Below are 20,687 nucleotides of genomic sequence, written 5' to 3' on the forward strand. Positions count from 1 at the left end.
TTCCAACCTCCTCTCCTTCTCAAGCCCCGGGTGTCTCTGTCTCCCTTCTGTGGGGGCTCTGGTCATCCGCTCATGATGGGTCTGCTTTGTTTCCTCATCTGAAAGCCTTGTGTCCCTTTGTCTTGGAGGACGTGGCCCCTGGACGTCGGTCTGCGGTGGATGTTCCTTTCCTGCTATGCTGCTTCTCTCTGGCATCATGCATGGTTTCTCTCTGACTTTTCATGGTTTCTCAAGACTTCTCTGTTTTTAGTTTTCAGAAATGTAATTACGAGGTGTCTTGGTGTCTGGTTTGGGCTCTGTAGCAGAGCCACAGACAGGGTGGCTTGTGCAGTGATTATTGCTCACTGTCCAGGGTCCTGGAGGCTGGATGTTGGAGGTTGGAGATCAGGGTGGCCCCCTCTCAGACCATTCTCTGCTCACTGTATTCCTGTGGCCGGGGTGCTAGGGGCACGGAGCTCTCTGGTTTCTTCCTAAGGCCGCTCGTCCCACCACAGGCCCCATCCTCCTGACTCCTCTAAACCCAGCCCCCAAAGTCCCCACCTCCAGCTGTCACTCTGGGGCTTCAGCATCTCCCAGCAGGCTGTCCACACATTGCAGGGGCTTTGGCCTCTGCAGCCACCTGGAGGGGGCCAGTCAGGAGTCATTGGGGTGCTGCCCCAGGGCGGGTTCAGCCAGGTAGGGTGGCGACTGCCGGGCAGGGGGCCTGGCCGGGACTCGAGCAGATTTCCCTTCCTGCTGGGGTGCAGAGCCCAGCTCCTCCCCAGCCTGTCTGCCCTGAGCGGGCAGGCGTGGGTGCTCTGCCCTCTGCCCTGACCCTCTGTCTCGTGCACACCTGGGGGTACCTCTGGGGCTGCTGCTTCAGGCACGGCTGCAGGGAGATCCTCTCTCGGCGTAGGATTTATGTGCTTCCGTCAAGGATCTTAGGCCAGAATTTTGGCCTGAGTGGTTTCCTAATGGAGAACTAGGGTTAAAAAGCATGTAAGTTACTGTAAACACAGTAAATACACAGTATCACCTTTCTCGTGACAGTCTTATGTTGCGATCTTAAGGATGTGTTGAGCTCTGCATGGCGCAGTCTGGAAAGAGCTTAGCCCGGAGTCCTCTTCTCCATGGCTAAACAACAGGTGTACAGTTTGGAGTTTTCTGAGGCCACTGGAACTCCCCGGTGGCGTGTCCGTTTCTGACTCTGCCGCGCGACCTCTCGGGCCGCTGTCAGCTTACATTCGAAGACTCTCAAGTGGAGCGTTCGGTTCCCGGCCAGGAGCCGTATCACGGGGTATTGACTGGGCTGTTCGGGCTGCCGGTCACGCGCCCCCGTTACACCCTGTGAAGCCGTAATTGCAGCACAATTCCCTCCTGTATTTGAGTCAGTTAACTTGATCTCCGAGGTCAATGTTTGATGGATTTTATTTTGACATTTAAAAATAAGCATGTGTGCCATTGGGGTCGTGTACTTTGTGATGCTGACAACCAGTGACGGGCCGTTTCGCGGGCCGAGAGGGCGGCGGCTCTGCGGGAGAGTAACGCACCTGCCGTCTCTGTCTCTCCCAGCGTCGCCGTGGAGCTCCTGCGGATCCTGGCGCTGGTCGGGCAGGTCCTGCTCTCCCTCGCGGCTGTTCTCCTCTTCTGCCTCGTGCTGAAGGCTTGCCTGGTGGGCCCGTGTTTCCGGAAGCTGCACGCGGAGGGCAAGGGGAACAAGGAGCTCCTCACCCTGGGAACCTCCGCCTTCATCTTCCTCATGCTGACGGTAAGGCCCGCCCCTCGCCTCTGTCCTCATCCGCCTTGCTCACGGAGCGCCCGGGATCGGCTCTTGAGCTTTTGTTTCACGAGTGGCTGAATGTTGCAGATGCCTGTCGGGGTTCCTCGCCTCTGCACAACCATGTGCTGTCAGGTTTGCTCCCCTGGTGGGCGCTGCTGAAACCACTTCCCGGCTGTGGACCCCTGGGTCTTAGACCCGCCGCAGCTTTGCCCCCGAAGTGAGGTGGGCAGCGTGAGAAGATCAGCTGTGTGATGGGAACAAGCTGGCGGCAGCCTGCTGTCCTTTGCTGCCAGGCTCTGAGAGGTCTGCATTGGCAGCAGCTCCTCCAGAAAGGAAGGGCTCTCCCGGGGCAGGGGGCAGGTGCCAGAGGACCCCTGAAGAGTCTGCATTGTGGTGGTATCGCCATGCGCAGGAGCAGCCGCCCCCTCGATGCGGCCAGAGTGGCAGGCCTGTGCCCACCGGCTTTTGTAATAGCCTTGCTCACGCTGCCCAGACCCACCCGGGGGTCCTCCCACGGGCGCCTGGCTCGCCAGCTCTGTGCGTCTGGGCCGGGGGGCGGGGGGCGGGCACCAGCCTCTAAACCTTTGGTCTCTGAGTCGCTGGACCGGTGTGCTGAGTGCAGAGCGCCTGTCCCAAAGGTCGGGTCCTGAGTGACTGCCCCTCTGCGGCGTTTGTGAAGCCCGTTTCGGCCGGAGGATGGTCGTTGGCCCCGGGTGTGGAGGCGGGGCTGAAGGGGAGGCCGGTCCCCCTGTCTCCACTGTGTCATGTCCGTGGGACTTGGGCTGTGACCTCCTGCTGTGACTTGGGAACTAGGGGAGGGTGAGGGGTCCCCGGGTTACCTTGTAGAAATGCACGTGAGTCTGCAGTTCCGTCACGAGAGACGTTTGCCCGCGTAAAGGAATGAAGGAGCATTGCTGTCTTACGTGGTTTGCCTGCCAGCATTTTAGACTCTAGGAGAGGGTTAAGGTTGGCTTTTGTCCCCAGCTGCTCAGCGATGATGCCAGGTTCTACTTGCTGCATCCGTCCTGGGGGTGTTCCTCTGAAATGTCACCTGGACGGCTTGACGTGGCCTCCTGGTGGCCGCCGCCTCAGGGCTGCTCCGTCCCTGCGGTGCGTGCTGCGGGCTGGGCTGTTGGCGGCCTTCTGCGGGGCTGTCTTGGTGGCCTTGGGCGTTTGTGTCCCTGACGGCCGATGGGCGTGCACCTTGCTCGTCTCCCTGGGGGCCTCCTCCTCAGGGTGCGCCTGAGTCTTCCCGTCATTTCTCTCTTGGGGTGGTTATCTTCTTACACATTTGCCGTTTTTTTATGTGTTCTGGCGATTTTTTGTCTTTCTTTTTTTTTTTTTGTTTTTTTGATAGGCAAGAAATAGACTTGGGAAGACAGGACACTTAGAGAGGTACAAGTGGGCAGAGGCAAGCAGGCTCTACTGTCTTCTTTTTTGTAACTGAAGGTGAAATCCGCATAAGGAAAGTGACCATTTTAAGCAAAGTCTCCAATTCAGTGGTTTTCAGCACGTTGACAAGGCGGTGCGGTGGTCACCACTGTCCAGTGCCCGACGTTTCTAGCACGGGAGAGACCGCTTCTCCCCACCCCGTGACTGTGACCATGTGGGTGCCTTCCGTGCCTGGTGCTCTGCCTCTCTGGGCGCCTTGTGTGCAGGGCCTTGTGTCCAATGGCCTTGGCATCTGGCTGCTCTGGAGCACGTCTGAAAGGCTGGCCCCTCGCGGGGCCTGTGTCACCACCTCACTCTTTTCTGCTGAGAGTATTGCTAACGTCTTCCAGCTTGTGACTGGCCTTCTCACTTTCTTAATGGCGCTGTATGACCAGAAATCCCTTGTTCTGGTTTTTTTTTTTGTCCTTTTAGGGCCGCACCTGCGGCATATGGAGGTTCCCAGGCTAGGGGGCGAATCAGAGCTACAGCTGCCGGCCTACACCACAGCCATAGCAGTGCGGGATCCAAGCTGCATCTGCAACCTACACCACCGTTCACGGCAATGCTGGATCCTTAACCCACTGAGCGAGGCCAGGGATCGAACTCGCATCCTCATGGTTCCTGGTCGGATTCATTTCCACTGCGCCATGATGGGAACTCCCAGAAGTCCCTCGTTCTGAGGTGGTGCAGTGACCCTTTCCACAGGACGTGGCCCTCCCGCACCCTGTCGGCCTGAGAGGTGTCCGCAGGGTGCTCCGTGCTGTCCTCTGGATATGCGGGGCTTGCTTTTCTCGGGGAGACCTGCCGTCCATGGCAGGTGCGGTGGGCGTGGGGTGGTGGTCAGGACCTGCTTTCCAGGAGCACCCCCAACCGTGCCGGAGGACCAAGGCCACCTCACAGAAGCTAAGCGGCCGAGGTGCAGAGCCCCTGCCTCCTGTCGTCCCAGCTCCTCTGCCACTTGTCTGGCTGTGATCACAGGCTCCCAGCGTCCACAGGGTGTAGGTTTGACAGTCAGTTTTCACACAACAGCACGTCTTGTTGCCGCTCCTGTGACTCCACACACCCGGGGGCGCCGCCTGCTTACCACGTCTAAGCTGCCTGGCCTGCGTGGTGTTTGGTGTGGACGCTGCTGTTGGGCAGGTTGGCTTTTGGCGTCTGTGCTCTGACACCGTCGTCGGGGGTGTCTGCGTCTGTGTTCGCCTGTTTGCTGCTGCTCTCTTGCAGCTTTACCTGCTCAGATCAAACACCTCCTGCTTGTTTCAAGCTGCTCAGCGTCGGTGCTATCCCGGCAGGAGGTCCGTCAGGCTTGGCACCTCTCAGGAACGAGCACGTCCTCACTGCCAGGGTCTGGTGATGCACCTGCAGTGCTGGCCACTGTGGACCCGTGGTTCTCCGTGTTTGCTTCCCTCCAGCAGCTCAAGGTTCACGCGTGGTAGTCAGGCTGTTCCCTGATTTGGGGGGAAGAAAGCCTCTCGCAAATGCTTGGGTTCGGGGACGTACTCAGATAATCCCACAGCAGTCTGTGTGACTGACGCTTCCCGCTGTTTCGAGACCATTCCTTCTCTCTTCTGGTCATTACCTGTCGTTCTCCGTCTTGTCCTCTCCTGGGACACCCCCAGGGCCTGGACAGGCGAGGGCGAAGCTCGTCTCAGTTTCACTGTGACATCCCGACGGGTCGGAGGGACCCTTTGGGTGCGTCTCTGTGGCAGAGAAGCTGGTCCGTGTGTGGGGCGTGACCCGTGTTCTCACTTCAGGTCACGGAGCTGCTGGATGTGTCCATGGAGCTGGGCTGCTTCCTGGCTGGAGCCCTCATCTCCTCCCAGGGCCACATGGTCGCCGATGAGGTCCTGTCCTACGTGGAGCCCGTCCGGGATTTCCTGGCCATCATCTTCTTCGCGTCTATAGGTGACCCTCCTCCTCCAGCGGTGACGTGCCCGCTGGGTCTCGTCTGCTTACACGTGTTTCCTGCAGTTTGTGCTGTGATAACGGTTCCTGTGGAGTCTGGGGCCTGAGGGGATCTTAGTGAAAGGAGGGGCGTTGGGCTCAGGCCATAGACAGCCCATTGGTTGTTGTGCGAGGCCGCTCCTCGGCAGGGTGGCAGCGCGGCTTCTGTGTGTCCCAGCACGGCCCCAGGGGACTGAGTGCCTGGGAAGCAGGTTCTCAAGTACTCGTGGACAGTGGAACTGAGTCGCCAGGCCTCTGGGTGGGACTTCCTGTCCTAATGGCGGAGCGTGGGGCCACAGGTGCTCGGACAGGCGCAGGAGGGGCGGGGTTGGCGGGAGGCTGGCGGTCACCGGCTCCTGTCCCACAGGCCTCCACGTCTTCCCCACCTTCGTGCTGTACGAGCTCAGCGTCCTGCTGGTCCTCACGCTGTCGGTGGTGGTCATGAAGGTACGACTCCTCCCCGCAGCCCAGACTGTCCCTCTTGTGCTCAGCTCATGTGCCACTCCCGTGCCCGACCCCCGCCAGGCCCTTTGCCTGAACGCGTCCGTCCCCCTCCCCAGGTGGGCATGGCCAGGCAACTTGGGGTTCTTGGATCTGTGTGATCCTTTGTCTCAAGATTCTTTGCGTTGAAAACGGGGACTTTAGGAGTTCTCACTGTGGCCCAGTGGACACAAACCCAACTAATATCCACGAGGATGCAGATTCGATCCCTGGCCTTGTTCAGTGGGTTAATAAGGATCCAGCGCTGCCATGAGCTGTGGCGTAGGTTGCAGATGCAGCTGGGATCCCACGTTGCTGTGGCTGTGGTGTAGGCCAGCAGCTGCAGCTCTGATTTGACCCCTAGGCGTATGCCACAGGTGCAACCATAAGAAGAAAAAAAAAATTTTTAAGGGAAAAAATAAAAATAAAAAAAGGAAAAGAAATCGGGGACTTGAAAGCTGGAACTGAGGAAGTCACTTGCTGGATTCCCCCTGACACCATGCTCTGCAGTTTGACTTCTCTTTGAAGTGACTCTATAAAGAACCACAGGCCCCCCGACCACATGCGATAAAGCATAGTTTTAATAAAGCCACTGAGCTTGCTTTCCACTTGTCTGTCCTCTGAGCCTGCAGATTGTTGGTCCCTGTGATGGCGGTAGGCTCAGGGGCTGAGGAGTGACCTGTTCAGGAACTGCTGGTTATGAAAACTGGCCCAAAATATTTCCAGTGAAGGAGCCAGAGTCCCCCCCCGCCCCCGCGGTTGTGCAGCTGCACCCCACCCGCTCTAGGCTGTTTCTCTGGGTTTTCTTTATGTCCACACTGAATGCTGCATAGTATTCACTGCTGTTAACTCAGTGGGGCGGGAAAGCCTTGCTTTCTCCAGTGTTCCTGTGGTGGTTCGGGATGGTCTGTGCTCTGTGGGTGTCTCTGTGTCCCCGGTGCGTCGCTGAGGGCGGCTCAGCCCCAGGTCCCCCTGCTTCCTGGGGGTTGTGCTCTGGACTCTGGCCAAGCCCTGACTGGCTGCTCCTGCAGTTTGTCCTGGCAGCCCTGGTCCTGTCTCTCCTCCTGCCCAAGACCAGCCAGTATATCAAGTGGATCGTGGCCGCAGGGCTGGCCCAAGTCAGCGAGTTCTCTCTGGTCCTTGGGAGCAGAGCACGCAGAGCCCGTGTCATTTCTCGGGAGGTGAGTCTCCACCCCACTCCAGCCACAGTTCGTGTGGATACCCCTCCTGGTCTGCCTAGTGCACTGTGGACAGGGAGGTGGGCCACGCTGCCCCCCGCACTCAGGGTGCAGGGCTTTTGTCCCCAGTTCACACTGCAGGACCACAGTTCCTCCCACAGCAGGTGCAGCAGCAAGTCCAGCCAGGCCCCTCTGCTTCTCCCAAAAGAGCTGAACCCGTGAGCTAGTTAGTGCATCAGTGACTCTGAGAAGCAGGAATGCGTTAATGGACGTAAACCAGGCCCTGTGCTCCCCTGTCTCTCCTGGGGCAGCATCCAGCCAGGGCGCTGAGTGCTGTCTGAACTAAACCACTGAAAGGTGTGAGCAGAACCTTAGTCTATGGAAGTGCGTGCTTTTTTTTTTTTTTTAATTGGAAAATACATTGCAGCAAATGCCCACTTTTGAAAGGAGAATTAGAATTGTCAGAAGTGCTTCTGAAAACAGTTTCCAGATTTGGGAGGGTTGGAATTAAAACCTTAATACAAAGGATGTGAAAGTTTGTTATATAAATATGGGAACATTTGGGGGTTTTTTGATCCGCTCCCCCCCCCATCTCTGACGCTGGCTGGAAAAGCCACGTGCTGAGTGATGCTTGGAATGACAAGCCTGCACACCTGCTCCTCGTAAATGTGGGCAGAATGGATACGAAAGATCTGGCTCGGAAGCATGAGAATTGCACGTCCACCTGTGAGGGGATGGACGCCACCTGGCACAGAGCTCTGATGGCTTTGATGCCCAAACAGGCGCGCCCATCCTGGTCTTGAGCTGATGCCCAGCCTTACCTGTTTCAGGTGTACCTTCTCATCCTGGGTGTGACCACACTCAGCCTCTTGCTGGCCCCGGTGCTGTGGCGGGTGGCAATTGCCAGGTGTGTGCCGAGGCCTGAGAGGCGGTCCAGTCTCTGAGGACTGCTGCTGTCGTCACCATCTTGGGACCTTCTGCACTGGGAACAGAGCACTCTGCCCGAGGGCGTCTTCACATCTGCCGCTTCTCAGACTTGCTGTGCTTCAGTCTCCCAGAGTCAGTTACTGCGTTCAGCCAATTCCACGCGGTGTAAGTGTAACACTGCATTTTACGGGCCGTCTTGACTGTTGGGCCTGGATGTGCCTTTTCTCTGAAATGAGTGTTAACTCTCTATTGTTGTTTCATCAGTTCATGTTTTTTTTGGTAAAGAAAGTTAGGAAGCTTCATTATTTATTGTACAACTTTACTGTTGTAATCTGTTGGTCAATATTCGTTATTAAACGTTTCTGTGGTGTGAAATTTTAATTCCGACAAGGAGTCTGGAAAGTTACTCTTAGTCCTTAAAGTCTGTTTTTTAAAATGAAACAAATATCTACTAAAAGTTACTCAGATTTGAAGAAGAAATAAGGGTTTACAGACAAGCAAGATACTCTTCAGGGTAGATCACATGCTAGGGCACAAAACAAGTCTCAATAAATTTAAGAAAATTGAAATGGTATTAAGCGTCTTTTCCAAACCCAATAGCATGAGACTAGAAATCAACAGTGAGAATAAAAAATGCAAAAACACAAACACCTGGATGAGAAACAACTTGCTACTTTTAACCAGTGGATGAATGGATAAAGAAGATATGGTGGGAGTTCCCATTGTGGCTTAGTGGTAACGAACCCAGCTAGTATCCATGAGGACTTGAATTTGAGCTCTGGCCCCACTTAGTGGGTTAAGGATTGGTGTTGCTGTGACCTGTTGTGTAGGTCACAGATGCGGTTCTGACCCTATGTTGCTGTGGCTGCAGCATAGGCTGACAGCTGCAGCTCCAGTTCAGCCCCTAGCCTGGGAACTTCCATATGCTGTAGGTGTGGCCCTGAAGAGACCAAAAAAAAAAAAAAAAAAAAGGTGGTTTATTTATCTACAATGGAATACTACTCCGCCGTAGAAAAGAATGAAAGCTTGCCATTTGTGAGAACATGGATAGAACTAGAGAGTATTAATGCTGAGTGAAATACCTCAAAGAAAACAAATACTGTTTGATTTCACTTATAAGTGGATTTCAGAAATGAAACAAATGAACAAGCATAAGACAGTCATAAATATAGATGACAAACAGGTGGTTGCCAGAGTTGGGGTGGAGGTGGGGAATGAGTGAAAGAGTTGAGGGGAAATTAAGAGGAACAGACTTCCAGTTTTGAAGTAAATGAGTCCACGAGACAAAATGTTCCGTGCAGGAATATAGTAAATGTCTGCAAGGTCTTTGGTGACAGGCTGTAACTACGCCTGTGGCAATTATTATTTTTTCTTTAGCAAAGCGACTTTTAATGAGAACAGTGGGAATGTGGATTGTGATTACAGGTGTAACACATTTTGACACAGATTCTTGACTCGATGTCATTTATTTTAATTTTTTTCTATTATAGCTGATTTACAATGTTCTGTCAATTTCTGCTGTATTACAAAGTGACCCAGCCATTCATATATATATTCTTTTTCCCACATTATCCTCATCATGTTGTATCACAAGTGACTAGATGTTGCTCCCTGGGCAATACAGCAGGAGGTGATGAATTCATAATGCATACAAATATCAAATCACTGTGTTGTGGAACTGGAACTGACATGGCGTTCGTTGTTCAATAAAACAACCACCACAACCACAGAACAAACGGGAACCCAGGAGCAGTGGGCACTTGGATAAGAGCGGAAGGTGTGACCGTGTAGCCTCACACCAGCCTTGAGCAGCCTGGCTAGGCTCCCACACGGGAACAACAAATTTTTACCTTGTTAAGGGGACAGGCGTGCCTTGAGCTTCATGTAACCCTCTGCGGTAGTGTGCATAGATTCATAGGCAAAGCCTGAGGGTGCCCTCTCCACCCCTTAGTGTCTGTAGAGAAAGCACAGACTGAGTCCCGCATACAGATCAGAGCATACAAATATCTATCAGATACTCCTGGGATACAATACACTGACTGATTTTCTTAGGTTGAACCACCTTCACATTCCAGGAATAAAGTCCCCTTGGCTATGGTGTGTAATTTGATGAAAGATATGAGTCTACAAATCCAGGAAGCTTAATGAACTAAAAATAGGATAAACTCAAAGAGATCCACACTGAAGCACACTAAACCGAAACTCAAAAGACAGAGAATGTTCAAAGTAATAAGATAGCACTCATCACTTACAAGGGAGCCTCAGTGTCATTAATAACCAGTTTCTCATCAGTGGCCATGAAGGTCAGAAAGCAGTAGGATGATCTATTTGAAATACTGGAAAAAAATCTGTGAGTCAAAAATTCTATATCCAGGCGCTCCTGCTGTGGTGCAGTGGGATTGGCAGCATCTTGGGAGCAGTGGGACACGGGTTCAATCCCTAGCCTGCCACAGTGGGTTGGGGATCCGGTGTTGCCACAGCTGTGGCTTAGTTCATAGCTGCAGCTTACATCTGACTCTAGCCCAGGAGCTCCATGTGCCGTGGGGCAGCCAAAAAAAATTTCTATATCCTGCAAAACTCTGCTTCAAAAATAAGGGCAAAAGTAAGATATTCCTAGATAGACAAAAGTAGTGGGAGTTCATTCACGATAGACCCAGCCTACTGAAGATGCTACAGAGGGTCTTCCAGGTTGAAATGTAAGGACACTAAGTAGTAACCAGAGGCCACATGAAGAGATAACGGCCTATGGGAAGGGTAAATACATGGCAAGTACAAAAGCCAACACTGCTGTATTTGGGTTTTAACCCCACTTTTTATATTCTACATGATTTAAATGACAAATGTGTAAACAAATGTTTTTGAGTAAATATGTAAACATTTATCATTATTTTTATTTTTATTATTACTTTTGGGGGTCTGTTTGACCTTTTTAGGGCTGTACCTGCAGCACATGGAGGTTCCCAATCTAAGAGTCTAATCGGAGCTACAGCTGCTGGCCTCCACCACAGCCACAGCAACACTGGATCCGAACCGTGTCTGCGAGCTCCACCACAGCTCACGGCAATGCTGGATCCTTAACCCCTGAGCAAAGCCAGGGATTGAACCCGCAACCTCATGGTTCCTAGTTGGATTCATTTCTGCTGTGCCACAATGGGAACTCCATGTAAACATTTATTAATATGAATTAAATTCCTCTGTCAGAACACACAGATTGGCAGAATGTGTAAAAAGTAGACTACGGCTATATGCTGTCTACAGAAGACTGGCTCTCAGTCAATCTAAGGACACGCATGGGTTGAAAGTGAAAGGTGGAAAAAGATTCTGGCAGTGACTGACCAAAGAAAGCAGAGGTGGTTACGCTAATATCAGACAAAGTAGATCTCAATTAAAAATTGTTTAAAAAGTCAGAGAAGAACATCACGTAATGATAATAGGGCCTCTGTCTCTTGTGACAATGATACAAGGGTAAATTCACCAAGAAGGTGTAGCAGTTACACATCTATGCGCACTAAACATCAGAGCTTCTGGGAGCTCCCTGGTGGTCTGCTGGTTGGGACTTGGTGCTTTCACGCTGCAGCCCAGGTTCACTCCCTGGTCTGGGCATTGAGATCCCACATCAAGCTCTCGCACACCATGACCAAAATTAATAAATAAAGGGATAAAACATAAAGTGCTGTAGAATTGGTACCTTTAAAAACAACCCCGGAATTCCTGTCGTGGCGCAGCAGAAAAGAATCTGACCATGAGGTTGTGGGTTCAATCCCTGGTCTCGTGCAGTGGGTTAAGGATCTGGCGTTGCTGTGAGCTGTGGTGGAGGTCACAGATGTGGCTCAGATCCTGTGTTGCTGTGGCTGTGGTGTAGGCTGGCAGCTCCAGCTCCGATTTGACCCCTAGCCTGGGAACCTCCACATGCTGCGGGCACGGCTCTAAAAAGCAAAAAAAAAAAAAAAAAAAAAAAAAAAAACCCGACCCAAACATCAGAGCTTCAAAATATACGAAGCAAACACTAACAGAACTGAAGGCATAGGCAGCTGTACCACAGTGAGGCCGACTTCGATCCCCTGCTTTCCACACGGAAGAGCCGGAAGAGCCGGCCGGAGTTCAGTCGCCTAACAGAGGACCCAGATGGCGCTATGACCAGGGGCCCTGCGGGGGGCAGGCACCGCCCAATAGCAGCAAAGGCAGACTTTTCTCAAGTGCGCATGGAACATTCTCCAGGGTTAGGTTCTTGAAGACATCACCTACGCCTTGTGAGAAAGCGATGCGGTGACGAATGCATCGTACTTGGGATCTGTTCAGGGCCCCCCAGTTTCTCATCAGCTCAGAAGCAAGTCAGTCCATGGAAGAATTCTAAGCAGGAAGCGTCACTGGCTGCTGAGTGCAGGAGAGACTCAGACAAAACTAGAGGAAGGGAGACGAGATGGGAGGGGTTTTTATAGCCTCAGTGAAAGAGGATTAAAGCTTGGCCAGGAGGATGGCAGAGGAGACAAAAAGAGAGGAGTTCAAGATATTTCAAACTGATGATTGGTTTTCATTGGCGAGAGCAAGGGCGGTGTTCGGCTTCCTGAGCAAGGGCGTCCTGGGAGGAGGAGCTGGCTTGGGCGGTTGCATCAAATGACATTTTATTATTTTAATTTTTATTTCAAATGATTTTTATTTTTTCCATTGTAGCTGGTTTACAGTGTCCCTTCAGTTTTCTGCTGTACCCCAAAGCGACCCCGTCGCACATACACATTCTTTTTCTTACACTGATGCTCCACCATAAGCGACGAGATACAGTTCCCAGTGCTACACAGCACCAAATGACATCTCGCGTTTTATTTATTTTTTTGTCTTTTCTAGGGCCACACCCGCAGCATACAGAGGTTCCCAGGCTAGGGGTCCAATTGGAGCTGCAGCTGCCGGCCTCCACCACAGCTGGTGGCACTGCCGGATCCTTAACCCACTGAGCAAGGCCAGGGATGGAACCCGCAACCTCATGGTTCCTAGTCGCGTTCGTTAACCCCTGCGCCCCGACGGGAACTCCTCGAATGACATTTTAAAGATTGGTCATGTTGCCCAGTTGTCTTCGAACTTGTGCAGGTTAATACTCCGGCTGTGGCAAGTATGGAAACCAAGGCCTTCGGTGCTTTCCCAGAGGAACCCGTCTTCCAGCCACAGGTGGCAAGACCCCACGGGCGAGAATCGGGTCTCGACTCTGGAGGGTCTGGGGCGGGGGGTCGTTTGCCGCGGGCACCGTGAGCGCGACTCCAGAGGAGCCCCGGGCGCCGCGGGGCCCAGACAGCCCCGCACTTGCCCGCATTTCGCCGCCGACAGCAGAACTCGCGTCCCCCTCTCAACCATTTCAGCTTGGCCTTGGCGTCCCTCTCTGCCTCTCCCGCGTCCTGGGCCTGCACCCCTGCGTCTGTCTTTCTTCTTCCGCCTTCTCCTTGGTGGCTTCCCCTCAGCGGCCCAAACACTCTGGCTCTTCATCTTGCAAATGCCCCTCACTCACACTGGGTCCCCGCAGCCCCGCCTCTCCCCCTCCGCGTCCCCGCAGCCCCCTCGTCTCCCCTCCGCTGTCTCCCCCAGCCCTCACCCCGTGCCCACCCTGGGTCGTGCCCCGGCCTCTGCCGCGCTCCGTGGCATGAATAGCATCAGTTACCCGACCGCCAGGTCGAACGGCCTCTTCCCCGACGCTGCTCATCGCCTCCAGTTGGAACGTGTCCTTTCTTGGTTCCATAAAGCCGTCGGCCGCATCGTTAGTGACCACTTGTTATGCTGAGAGGTTGAATTGGCCCTGGTTCCGGCGGGAAGAGGTGTCTGCAGGGCTGGTGCAGGCGAGTCTGAAGGTGTGGGCAGGGTTAACGATGCCAGAGGAGGTGGTAGGACCTGGTACTCACCAGGCCTGGGCCCAGGGAGGAGGCGGTGGGCATCAGGAGCCGAGGACAGAGGCACACAGCCACCACCCTGTGTGCCCCCCACCCGGTGCCTCCCTCCCGCTGGCCCAACCCAGTGGATGACAGCCTGGCTTCTTTGTCCCTTGTCCTTGTTGCTTCTGAACCCAGACCTCAACCGATCCCTGGTTCTGCGGCCCTTAGAGGTCCGTGCTGGCTGGGGTCGGTCCCCAGAGTGACCACTGTAGGGCTTATTTCTCTAAAACACAAACCTCTCTTCGTCGTTTGGAACCAACTGCTAATTGTCCCCTGACACCTGCTCTCCTTTTCTTCTTTGGACTTCAGGTGCGTAGCCAGGTACACGGCCCAGGACAGAGACCACATCCCTCACCGTTAGGTGTGGCCCCAGCTAAGCCACTGGCACCATTATGGTCTCAAGATTTGTAGGTTGAGGCTTCTGGTTGAGGCAGGCTTTGTGTTGGCTGGGCGCTAAGGGGAGCTGCAGACTGAACACTTAAATCCAAGGTCATGGCAAAGCATCTGAAGTTCATGGCCAGGACTGTGATGGTACAGGAAGGGAACATGGAAGACGCACACAGGACCTTAGACAGAACCCTCACCGTGAATCAGCTTGTTGAGCACATAAAGTCACAGTGGGACTACGAGAAGCCGTGCCGTCGGCAGCAGAGGGAAAGCTATGAACCTGCCAGTAAATCTACCGCACGGAAGTTGGTGTAAGATCAACTTCTTGGAGTTCCCATCATGGCTCACCGGAAGCAAATCTGACTAGGAACCATGAGGTTGCAGGTTCGATCCCTGGCCTCGCTCAGGGGTTAAGGATCCGGCATTGCCGTGAGCTGTGGTGTAGGTCACAGACACGGCTGGGATCCTGTGTTGCTGTGGCTCTGGTGCAGGCCGGCAGCTGTAGCTCCAATTGGACCCCTAGCCTGGGAACCTCCATATGCCGTGGGGCAGCCCTAAAAAGCAAAAAAAAGATCAACTCCTTGATGTGAAAAAATCGGGCAGCCATGGCACGGCTCTGAGGGCTGTGGGGAGGGAGCCCGGGGTGAGAGGTCTTATTCCTTTGTCTCCACCTGGAGAGGTTCTCCGGCCCGTTTTCTCTTCCCTTTCTCTCGGTGAACTGAGTCACACGTGTGCGGGAAGGCCTGCATGTGTAGAAGCAGGCCCACTAGTCAGCAGTGGACCCTCTCTCTCTAAGATAAAGAGAAAGCGAGTCAAAAGCAGGCTAGGAGCAGCCCGGTGGTTGCCAAGGGCTGGTGTGGGAGGGGAGGTCACTGTTTAACGGGTAGAGGGCATCAGTTGGGACGATGAGAAAGTTCTGGAGTCGGATGTGCCAACGGATGGTCGCTCCACAGCGTGAATGTGCTTCATGCACCTAGCTGGGCGTTTACATGATTAAAGGTAAATTTTTAAAAACCGTGTGAGTGGCAGTCTCAGCCCCAGTGAGGTGTGGGGGCGGCGTGCCTCTCCTTCAGAGGGGGCTCTGCGAAGACCAGCAGAGGTTAGCTTTTCTCCGGGGAAAACCTCGTCTCGAAAGGGCATCTCCGTGTGTGAGAATCTTCCCCTCTGTCTCGGGACGGGGGGCCGAGGAAGTCCCAGGGACCCCTCTCCGTGGCCGGGCCGGGCCGGGCCGGGCCGGGCCGGGGCTGGCATCTGCAGGGCCAGCTTGCGTGTGGCCCGCCCCGTTCCTGGTCCCTCCCAGGCCCCCGCCTGCCCCACGCCCTGCTTCCTGTTGTCTTGAGCGGAACGTGGTCTTTAAGCCGGAGCTCTCGGCCACCTCTGAGAGGTACCCACTTTCCCCGGGTATTTCCCTGTCCCCTTGGGGATACCTGGTCACCTTCTGTTTTCCTCCTGTTGGTCTGTCTTTGTTGGCAGCGGCCGCGGCATGGAATTTAGAATAGAGGGAAGCTGTTTTCTCCTTCATACCCTGGGGCGTTTGGAAGCAGGTCCTGAGCGTGGAGCCCTTTGAACGGGATTAGCCCAGGAAGAAGAGGACAGGCTCTCCCCGCTGTGGTGCCGCGGGCTAATGACCCGGCTTGTCTCTGTGGAGGCACCGCTGCTGGGCGTGCGTCGCAGATGCGGCTGGGATTCCATCCCTGGCCCAGGAACATGCACGTGCCATGAGCGCAGCCAAAAAAGGAGAAGGAGAAAAAAAGAGGACAACAGGCACATGAGCACATGCTCAAACATCGCTCACTGCTAGAGAAATGCAAGTCAGAACCAGTGTGGCATCACCGCACTCCTGCCAGAATGGCCATCATTAAAAAGGCCACAAATGGAGTTCCCGTCGTGGCGCAGTGGTTAACGAATCTGACTAGGAACCATGAGGTTGCGGGTTCGATCCCTGGCCTCGCTCAGTGGGTTAAGGATCCGGCGTCGCTGTGAGCTGTGATGTAGGTGGCAGACGCGGCTCAGATCCCGCGTTGCTGTGGCTCTGGCGTAGGCCGGTGGCTACAGCTCCGATTCGACCCCTAGCCTGGGAACCTCCACATGCTGTGGGAGCGGCCCAAGAAATGGCAAAAAGAAAAAAAAATTAAAAGGCCACAAATAATCCACGTGGAGTGGGTGTGGAAAAAGCAGGTCCCCCTACAATGTTGGTGGGAATAAGAATCTCCCGAACAGCACAGAGAACTATACTCTGTATCTTGTAATAACCTACAATGGAAAATAATCTGATAAACATGTGTAACTGAATCACTTTGCTATACACCTGAAATGAACACAACATCATCGCAAATCAACTGCAATTAAAAAAAGGAAGAAGAGGCCAGAGAGCCGGCTCACTCTCTCTGCCATGTGAGGGCAAAATGAGAAGGCAGCCGTCTGCAAGCCAGAAGGGTCTCACCAGAACCCCACATGCTGGCACCTGATCTTGACATTCCAGCCTCCATAACCATGAGAAATAAGTTTCTGCTGTTTACAAGCTAGTTGGGGTCGGGGGTGTTATAGCCCAGCTGACAGAACAGGATGGAAGAAGCTGCAAGCATTTTCCATAAGGTATCCTTCTCTGCATGTGCAGGAAACAGGCTTACTCACGGTGTGCACAAGCATGCACGCTCTCTGCTCACCGTGTGTGTGTGCACTCACACACACACACACCTGTATGTTCTCAGCTGTTCACAGCTCATTGTTGCCTTTGCTCTTTCTCTCTCTCTCTCACACACACAGAGACACGTCTGTATGTTCTCAGCTGTTCACAGTCCAGCTCAATGGGCCTTTTCCGTCACACCTTCCCTGCCTGCCTGCCTGCCTCATTGCCAGTTCCCATCCTGCACAGATCTGCTTGCACCACAGCCCCTCCTGTCTGACCCCGAGCAACACTTTACCTCATATCCTGCCCCACAGCAGCCCTCGGGGTGCTTTCTGGTGCATGTGCAGAGCTCAGAAACATTTGGTGAGTGAGAGATGCTGGAAAGGTTAAGCTTTTGAAATTGTGGTTTGTCTTATAAAGAACTTTATTTTTTATTTTCTTATTTCTCAGCTAAAGAAATCTGAGCCAGAGAGGAGCTGAGATCACTCATCCGAGCTCATTGACCTCCCGAGGTCACCCCAGCCTCATTGCAGTGGGTAAGCTGCAGGGCCCTTCTCTGACTCGGCGAGGTAAGGGGACAGCAGTAGGGACGTGAGCAGAGGCATTCGGTTGAACATAAAATCAAGTTTCCCAAAATCGTGCTGTTGGCTCCTGGCACTTTCCCTCCTGGCCGATGGTCATGGGTTCTACTGAGGAGGGAAATGACACGAGGAGAAGGACCTCGGACCTTCCGTTGTGGGGTTCCATAAAAAACAGCCCGATGTCATCTCAGCAACATGAAATCACCCAGAAGGACACCGCGCTGGACGGCAGGGTTGGTGGTCAGGGGATGAAAGGAATTACTCTCCTGGCCAAGGTGGGCGTTTCGGAGGAAGAGCAGAGACGGGCGCTCAAGTAGCAAACGAGGCCGGAAGGAGACATCTGGGGAGACTGGGTGCCGTGATCTTCTAGAAGCTGTCGGGTCCAAGGGGAGCTTCTCAAAGGACTGTGGCTTCAGCCTGTAAGTAGTCATGTGAGTCCTTAAGATTGACTAATCCTGGAGTCCTGTGGCTCAGCAGCTTAAGGATTTGTGTTGTCACCGCAGTGGCTCGGGTTGCGGCTGTGGTGTGGGTTCAATCCCCTGCCTGGCAATTTCTGCATCCTGCCCATGTTGCCAAAAAAAAAAAAAAAAAAAAGAAAGAAAAAAAGATTGATTAATACCAAGATAAGAGCATTATGCTGCGGGAAGTTCAAGGATTCACCCTCCTTCCAAGAGGGGACTTTGCTTTGGCCAGAAATGTTCCCAACCAGGAGTGATGATGTAAGGACGTGCGAGAGAGAAACACACGAGGTCTTCGTGAGTTTGGGGTGCGAATGTGGCTCAGGAGGGCGGCCTCTTTGGCCAGAGGAGCGGGGGCTCGTCCCAAGGTTTGGACAAGGAGCCGATTTCCTTATGTTTTATCACACACACGAACAAGCCAAAAAATCTTGCTGAAGATGCCTTTATTGGAGTTCCCATCATGGCTCAGTGGTAACGAACCCGACTAGTGTCCACGAGGACGCCGGTTCAATCCCTGGCCTCGCTCAGTGGGTTAAGGACCCGGTGTTGCCATGAGCTGTGGTGTAGGTCACAGACCCGGCTCAGATCCCGCATTGCTGTGGCTGTGGTGTAGGCCAGCAGCTGCAGCTCCACCTCCAATTTGACCCTTAGCCTGGAACTTCCATATGCTGCAGGTGGGGCCCTGAAAAAAAAGGAGCAAAAATGCTTTTATTGATATTTGTCCAAAGGATGAGAAAATGTCACTTCCCCACATGCAGAACCCCCTCTAAGTCCCACAAACCTCTCCCCTCCCTGCCTCCCCACCTCTTGTCATCATCGCTGCGGTGGAAAACAGAAAATGGCTGGATATGGGTTCGATTCCTCTCCTTGCTCACTGGGTTAAGGATCCGGCGTTGCCTGTGGTGTAGGCCAGCAGCTGCAGCTCAGATTCGACGCCTTGCCCAGGAACTTCCATGTGCTGCAGGTGTGACCATTAAAAAAAAAAAAAAAAAAAAAAAAGTAAGGAAAACGTTCTCTCTTTAAAGGTGAGTTTAATGGGGGCAGATGAGGCTTTGCATCACACTGTGAGACTCACAGAGCAGGCACATAAAAAAATGGGGTTTTGAGAGAGGAGGTGTTTTCCTGGGAAGGACCGGTCACTTCTTTCTAATAAAACACGGAACAGAACCATTTTCCTGTGGTATCCTGGACGGCCCAGGGACCGTGCAGCCTGTGGGAGGAGCAAGTCTACACCCAGTGGAAGCACCACTAAAAGCCATGCTTCCTGAACCCGCCCGGAGGGGAGGCTGGACACTTGCAATGGTGCAGTAACTCCTGGGAGTGCAGAATGTTTCAGTAGTGGTTTTTGTGCAGGCATTATTTTGAATATGAGAAGGACTTATCCTGTGTAAATACTGTTGAATTACTGGAATCTTGAGTCTGTAGAGAGACGTCTACGATTGGTCCTTACTTCCCGTTTCTTCCTAACTCTGACCCCCTGCCCTCACCCAGAGGCTCACTGCCCTGAGCACTTAGGCCTGAGGGCTGGGCGCCCCTTCCGCCTGCCATCCGCGGGGTGAATATTCACATTCAGTAAAAACAAAGGGTATCTGTGAAAGAGCTGTGAGGTTGGGAACACATCAGCACTTGAGGAACAGGACGGGGGACCGCAGGATCTGGCACTGGGGACCCTGCTGCCCAGTGGGACGCTGTGCACACTGTACCACCGGGAAGCAAGGTGTTGCGCCTGCGGGCAGGGCAGGTAGGTCCGTCCTCTGAAGCCTCTTATTTACCCTCTTCCTCCTGGATCCCGGTTTCTCTGAGTGCCGCGTACTGAAGAGAAAGAACGCGAATATCTCTGCTCCCTTCAAGAAACCAGCGCTAAGGTGTGAACAGTCTTAGGCCGGGAGGGGCTTTACTGGAGAAGCAGAGTGGGCGTGATCAGCATAAAAGCGGTTAAATTGGGAAACCGTCCGCGGCCGGGTGGAAACCTGCAAGATGAGAGGCCTTTGCTCTGTGCTCATGAACTTCGGACTTGACTCCCAGGCCCCTCCCGACCTCCGCAGCGTCTCTGGAACCAGAGCCCATGCCCTCTGGGGCCTTGGTGCTTGCGGGGGCGCCCAGAGGGGACGAGTCTCCGAGGCTCAGCGTCCACTAGGTCCAGCCCACCCAGTGATGAGGAGCCAACTCTCCTGCACTGAGAATGCTCTGAGGCTGGCTGGAGGCTGGGCGTGGGCACGGAGGCCGCTGGCAGCTCAGAACAGGAGCAGCAGGTGGACAGGGCTCTCTGCGCTGTGGGTGCACACGGCCCTCGCCTCGGTGCAACTACACACGCACACGCCTGGCCTCCTCTCCTTGCGCACCTACACATGCACCCGCCCCTACACGCCCATGGGCACCCAACCTCTCTTATTCTCGAATACGTATACACACTGTGCACACACTCGCCCCCCCATGTGCGCACTTCTGTACGTGCATACGCACACACTCAACCCATTCTCCGTGTGCACACCCATGAATGCATCTCTAGCCCCTGGGTACGCGCGCGCACATACACACACTTGCACACTGGCTCCAGACCTCTGTGCATACACACTCACCTGCACACTTTGCCCCTGTTCCTCATGTGCCCACACGTGTATACACACTCCTACCCCCCATTCCCCGGATGCACACACACCCGTGTACATGCACAGGTGCACACCTCCTCAGCTTCTGTCCCCCTCCCCAGGTGCTTATATACGCACGTGCACCCCTAGTCCCTGTCCGCCGCGTGCGCACACGTGCGCATATCCCCGGCCCAGCTCCCCCGCGTGCGCAACACCGCGCCCCGGGGGCTGGGACCTCCTCTCCATCTTTGCTCGGCGCGCGCACACACACGCGCGCACATGCGGACGCGCGCAGGCGCAGCCCAGCCCCCCGGAGCGCGAGCGCGGGCCGCGGAGCGGGAGGAGGAGGAGGAGGAGGAGGAGGAGGAGGAGGAGGAGGGAGCCGAAGGCGCGAAAAGGCGCGCAGGCGCGCT

At 54.1% G+C, this 20,687-nt stretch overlaps 1 protein-coding gene and 1 long non-coding RNA gene across 8 annotated transcripts in view; one reads left to right on the forward strand and one right to left on the reverse strand.

Annotated features, from left to right (window-relative positions):
- Positions 1-18,652, forward strand: part of TMCO3 (transmembrane and coiled-coil domains 3) — a 44,422-nt gene extending 25,770 nt beyond the window's left edge. For 2 of the 7 annotated variants that reach the window (XM_005653836.3, XM_005653835.3), the window contains 5 exons: positions 1,552-1,747; positions 4,945-5,095; positions 5,502-5,581; positions 6,646-6,795; positions 7,623-8,112. In XM_005653836.3, coding sequence (XP_005653893.1) covers positions 1,552-1,747; positions 4,945-5,095; positions 5,502-5,581; positions 6,646-6,795; positions 7,623-7,736 — 691 coding nt within the window. In that variant the 3' untranslated portion in view covers positions 7,737-8,112. 7 annotated transcript variants of the gene reach the window in all.
- On the reverse strand, positions 17,067-20,585 carry LOC106504755. The gene is made up of 3 exons (XR_001298502.2): positions 20,266-20,585; positions 19,459-19,656; positions 17,067-17,788 (listed from the first exon to the last, which is right to left on the reverse strand). It is a non-coding gene; the product is annotated as an uncharacterized LOC106504755 (long non-coding RNA).

The sequence above is a fragment of the Sus scrofa genome, chromosome 11 (genome assembly GCF_000003025.6).
Source record: "Sus scrofa isolate TJ Tabasco breed Duroc chromosome 11, Sscrofa11.1, whole genome shotgun sequence".
Taxonomy (NCBI): Eukaryota; Metazoa; Chordata; class Mammalia; order Artiodactyla; family Suidae; genus Sus; species Sus scrofa.